The 6,000-nt window shown below is 35.0% G+C and overlaps 1 protein-coding gene across 5 annotated transcripts in view; it reads left to right on the top strand.

The window, feature by feature from the left end:
- The window catches only part of ORC4 (origin recognition complex subunit 4), an 89,831-nt gene extending 85,245 nt beyond the window's left edge, over positions 1 to 4,586 (top strand). For 4 of the 5 annotated variants that reach the window (XM_046019825.1, XM_046019824.1, XM_046019822.1 and 1 more), the window contains 4 exons: positions 275 to 383; positions 1,283 to 1,378; positions 1,461 to 1,528; positions 3,844 to 4,586. In XM_046019825.1, the coding sequence (XP_045875781.1) occupies positions 275 to 383; positions 1,283 to 1,378; positions 1,461 to 1,528; positions 3,844 to 4,032 (462 nt within the window). In that variant the 3' untranslated portion in view covers positions 4,033 to 4,586. The remainder of the gene's footprint in view (positions 1 to 274; positions 384 to 1,282; positions 1,379 to 1,460; positions 1,529 to 3,843) is intronic. The other variant, XM_046019823.1, reaches the window with a different exon arrangement.
- The last annotated feature ends 1,414 nt before the right edge of the window (positions 4,587 to 6,000 follow it).

The following is a 6,000-nucleotide window of genomic DNA, read 5'->3' on the forward strand; positions in this document are numbered from 1 at the left end:
TTTTAAGTGTTTGCTTTTGAGTTGTAAGTAAGATACACAAGTAGGAAGAGGTAGAGCAGCAAGAACTTTTTCTTTATGCTTTACTTTTATAGACCTATATGACATATGTATTGGAATACTATATTTTAATAGAGCCAAGTGTGAGAATACCTTTCCCAAGCATTAATATTAACTCTCCCATAAGAATAGACTCAAATTAAGAAGTTTTATTCAGTAATCTCTCCAGAATGCCTAAGTAAACGTGTGAATGTTTTTCTGATCCACATTTCCCTAGATGCTTGCTTTAAATCGTGTAACAACATCACACCCGTTTATGACTGCAGCAGATCTGATGGAGGCAAACCAGTTGTGTAGCATGGACTCTAAAGCAAATATTGTACATGGTGAGAAGCCTGTTTAATTAGTTTTTTTATAAATTTAAATTAACATAATGGAAAAATATTGACATAATGGAATTCTTTCAAAATTATACTTAACCTTGAGTTTAATACAGACTACTTTTAAATCCATGTAGCCTTTAACTAAGCCCTACAAAAGGTATTATGACTCCCATTTAAAGTGGAAGAATACTGATGTTCTCCCTGCCTTGTTAAATTGGAAGTTCAGCTAAGACTTGTATTGCAGGTGTTCACATTGCATTAGGTGCCACTAGAGAGCTTTGGCATTGAAGGTTCATTCTCCCTTTGAAGAATCTAATGAATTTTCTTATTTTAGAAAAAAATATATAAATATAATTTCTGGGTGTTCAGGGTTTCTATGAATAGTCAAGGACCCCATGTGATTTAAAGTACATAATTGCAGGGGCACCTGGGTGACTCAGTCTCTTAAGTGTCTGCCTTCGGCTCATGTCATGATCTCAAGAGCCCTGGGTCGGGCTCTCTGCTCAGTGGGGAGTCTGGTCTTCTCTCTCTCTCTCAAATAAATAAAATTTTTAAAAATATATAAAGTACACAGTTGAAGTGCCAGTTTGTTTATTACGAGCCATGTGATCAGTGCTTGATAATACTCTCTCTAATCCTTATAACATCTCTGTAAGCTTAAGAAGATTCTTAGTTTGCTTATATGAAAGCTAAGCCTAGGAAGGTTGAGCAGTTTGCTTAGGATTGTATAAGTAATAGTGACTGAAAGATAATTTGAACCTGGGGGATGTCTTGATCTCCTGCCATCCCTCAGAACAATGGTCTTTCACTTTATCATTCTCTTTGGAGGACAGTTTTACTTCAATCTTATAGATCAGTAAGTTAACATACAACTCATAATTTGTTTTTCTTTTACTGTATAGGTCTGTCAGTCTTGGAAATCTGTCTTATAATAGCAATGAAACATTTAAATGACATCTATGAAGAGGAGCCCTTTAATTTTCAAATGGTCTATAATGGTGAGATGAAACTTTGGTTTCTTTCTGACTCTAACTCACTGCCTATTTGAGGGTGTTAATGTTGTTATTGCTTTCTGTCCAGAGTTTCAGAAGTTTGTTCAAAGGAAAGCCCATTCTGTTTATAATTTTGAGAAACCTGTTGTCATGAAGGTAAGATTGAAGTTCACTGTTATTTTTCTGCATACAGGTAGATTTTTACATACAGTTTGATTATATGTATCATATTTGAACTCTTACTAACTTTGAAACATTAGGTATTTATCATTAGAAATTTTTTTGTATGATAGACAAAAATCTCAAAATGTTTGAATAATTCTAAGGCAGCCCGATATTTCCCAGTTTGTGGAAGTATACTGCCCTCTACTGGCTGTTTCTAGCACTGCATTATACAAAGAACTATACATTGTAGTTCATCAGTAAAATTCTGTCCCTTTACAACCAGAGGTTGGCTTTATAATCGTAGCAGTAAAAAGAAAAAATGCAGATATTAGCCATTAAAAAACTAAAAGATAAAATATGGGCTAGTGAGGACATATAAAGTTTTATTAGGGGTTGGTTAAGTCATGAGTTTTAAAACTTGAGGAACTTCATTAGAGTGTACCATTGTCCACTAGAAATATATGAGCCACATAGTGTAATTTTGGATTTTCTAGTACCAGCCCAAAAGTTTAAAAAGGCAAAGTTAACTTCAATGATAATTTTTATTTGGCCTAATATACCAAAAACATTTTAATCTATAATTGATGCAGAAAATTATTAATGAAATACTTCATTTTCTTTTGTATTTTTTGAAATTTCATGTGTTTATACTTAATTCACTAAGTATTCATTGGAATTACTTGCTCTTTAGATTTCATAAAATTTGTAGCTGAAGTAGATGTACATTCTCAATTGTTCCACTAATTTAAAATTTTCTAAATGACTCGTATCAAATTTTAAGTTAAACTTAATAATTAATAAACTTAAATAAAATTAAAAATCAAGTTCCACGAATAGTAGTAGCCCTCTGTGGTTACCTTACTGGACTGCGCAGCTCTGGGGGACTTTATGGGGAAAAATATCTTTCCTTTCCTCTCCTTTCTTCCCCTTCCTCTCCCTCTTCCTCTTTTTCTTTTTCTCTCTTTCCCTTCCCTTCCTTCCCTTCCCTCCCTGCATTCTCCTACTCCTTCCCTTCCCTCCCCTCCAGCAATGGACCCATAAGTCCTTTATCATCCTTTATAGGCCTTAGTGGTCAGAATTCTGTTTCTTGTACCAAATAAAAAATGTGAGTATAGGGCATTGCCCTTTCTTCAAAAACAACAGGGAAAGTATTTATCCTACTGAAGTTTTTTTTTTTTTTTTTTCCTTCCTAATGTCCATGTCTGTCTGATAGTCATAGTTTGTGGAGGTTGTATGAGTATAAAGGATTACATGAACATTTAAATTCTTGAGTGATTTGTATTTTGTACCTGGTCATTCTGTATTTTAAAGTATTTTGCTGCCTAGAAATATTTTAAATCTCAGTTTTATTCAGCCCCAGTACTACCTGCAGCTTCAGTATTCCTCCAGTATTTCTCATTTTTAGAAATGAGTGGTGTCTTTTTCTCTTTTCATCAGACTTTTTATGATATATAAAGAATATATTCCAGTGATATTTTTTATAATGTGGTTGTAAGAATAGAAAGCTCCAGAATCTATTTCACTGTGTCAATATTTTAATGGTTACTATGTCATAATTTAATGGTTTCCTTTTTTTGATATGCTAATAAAATACCTAAAACAATAATCAGGGTTAGAAAAGACATAATACATGAATATTAGAGGTGAGAGGAAACCATAAACAGCCCTTTTAAGCGGGGGAAGATGGAAGAAAGGGAATTTTTGACAGGTTGTGGCATGCTCTGCAGACTTCTTAGGGAAAAAGGAGCTGTCTTCTTTCCTTCATGCCCATACCACTCCGCTGAATCATTTATTTATAGGGTTGGCCAAACAGGCTTGGTGTACTCCTAGGGGTTTTTCTGCCTCTAGCTTTTTTTGCAGTTGCATTAAACTTCTGTATAGCAAAGTCTCACAAAACTAGAAAAAAAAAAAAAACTAGAAAGAGATTGTAAATACAAATTTGTAGGGTAATTAGTTAAAAGTACTGGTCTTATTAGTTCAGTTTTTATAGAGAGAACTAGAAGCCCTTCCCTTAAGTACGAGCAGGTGATATGGTACAGAATGAGGATTGGAAGAAAAACCATATTAAGGAGACTGAGTTTGCCCTGTTCACATTCAACAATGCAGGGACAGATAACTATATATTGATACTGCTTCACCTGATAGATGAAGTTCTTATGAGGTTGATGAGAGTTGTTTTTGATTTCTGTTAAGTTTTGCTTCCTGGCACTCTGTTTTACAGTTAATAGCAACCCTAATTGTTCTCTGGATTAATGTCATTATTTTACTTCCCCTATTCAACCTAAACTGTTTCTTTCTTCTTCCAGGCATTTGAACACTTACAACAATTAGAATTAATAAGGCCCCTGGAAAGGACTTCGGTAAATACACAGAGAGAGTACCAGCTGATGAAACTACTTTTGGATAATACTCAAATTATGAATGCTTTGCAGAAATACCCCAACTGTCCTACAGATGTTAGGCAGTGGGCAACATCCTCACTAAGCTGGTTATGAATATAACCAGTGGCTTCAGTTATGAAGTTTCGGGCATACTTCTGTAAGGAACTCAAAGCGATTGTCCTTTAACAAGATATGTTACTACATTTTCTTATATTTATAAACATGTATTTTTGTATTTATGGGAGACTGTTACACATGTAGTGTCTTGGCTGTGTCTTGCCTTTGAGTTATGAGCAGTTTCATGATTTATAATTCCAGTGATTTTAGATTATGTTGTAAGTAGCAGTTCAAAGAAATAAATGACTGTTTTAGGGAGTGAATCATATGCTTATTTAACACTTGTCAAGTATTTATGCGGTATATTTGAAGAGTTTATTTCAACCCAGCATCCAAGTGTTTTTACAGATCCTCAAGTAGGAAAGAAAGAGTGCTAAGAGTTGAGGTGTACTGAGCAATCTTTTGGTCCACTGGGAGGTGCCACATTTTTTTTTTGTTTTTTTCTATCCATGTAGATTCTAGATTCTATCCCAGACCCAGGTCTTTTAGTTCAGGAGACTGACCAGTTTGGCCAGAAGATAGTTCACACGGAAGAAAAAGGTGAAAAGTTTGAATATGAATTTCTTCCAGGCTTCTCAAAAGGTGGTGCTTAATCTTATCACCTATAGAAGAGTCCCTTGTAGAATTTTTCAAAAGGCAAATTCTTTCCATTTCATTAAAGATTTCGTGAGATGCTGGTTTATTTATTTATTTATTTTTTTAAAAGGCAAATTCTTGGACCTGTCATAGGCCCAAAGGATCAGAATTTGTCTTTTTAACAGGGACTTTAGGAAATGCCTGGAAAAACATTCCCGCAATTAATGGTAAGTGTTTGGCACTATTGACTAAACTTACTTGTATCAAAAAGTAAATCACTAAAGGCAATGTAGAAATGCTCACCTTATAAATTTAGGAGTCCAGGCACTATTTCAGGTACCTGTTTAAAATGAATTTTTTTTTTAAAGATTTTACTTATTTATTTGACAGATAGAGAACACAAGTAGGCAGAGAGAGAGAGAGAGGAGGAAACAGGCTTCCCGCTGAGCAGAGAGCCTGATGTGGGCTCGGTCCCAGGACCCTGAGATCATGACCTGAGCCGAAGGCAGAGGCTTTAACCCACTGAGCCACCCAGGCGCCCCTAAAATGAAATTTAATAAGCATTTGCTATGTGTTAGTGACTTCATTTATTTAAGAACATTTGATTGCATATTGTTTTCAAAAGACAGTCCCTATCCTTGTATATTTCATAATCCTTTTAACTATCAAGTGCCCTGTGATATTCAGGTATGAGAAAAAACTGACATACTAGTGGCAGTGTTCAGAATCACACAGGTAGAGAATGATTGACACACTCTGGAATTCAACTTAGGTTTGACTGACACCAAAGCCGCCCCACTCCTTAACAGGTTCTTGCCACATTTTTTTTTTTAAAGTATGCTCTAAGAAATTATTTATCAGGTTTTTCAAGAAGTGTCAGGTATAGAATGGACTATAATACTTCTGTGTGTAAAAAGTAGCTCTTCAGTTCAACCTATTTTTTTGCAGACGTAGCTGTTCCTTCCCTGCCTTCTAAGTCTTCAGATCACTGTCATTTACTTTTCAGCAGTGTCTCAGTAAAGGTAAGGCTTGCACTGGTTCTATGCAATAGTCTACAGATTTTAGAGGATATTTTGCCAAAATACTTAGCATGGTAGTATCACTATTACTGGAAGCAAGGATTTTACACATGAGCTTAAGTTTTCTCTCTAAAAAAATGTTCTAAGCCATTTTAAGGAAGTATTATCTGTTTTAAATGCACTCACTGTGAAAGCATCTGAAGAACTTGATTTCAGGATTGCAATTCACTAGCCTAAGATTGCCACTAAAAGGCTGAAAGCTCTCATCTGCCTTCCTGGTTACAGAAGACCTGCAAAAGATCCATCAATACCCAGTATACAGATTGTAAGACTATAAGTAGCAGGGTGGGTTTTCATTTTCATTGAAACA

The sequence above is a fragment of the Meles meles genome, chromosome 9, assembly GCF_922984935.1.
Source record: "Meles meles chromosome 9, mMelMel3.1 paternal haplotype, whole genome shotgun sequence".
Taxonomy (NCBI): Eukaryota; Metazoa; Chordata; class Mammalia; order Carnivora; family Mustelidae; genus Meles; species Meles meles.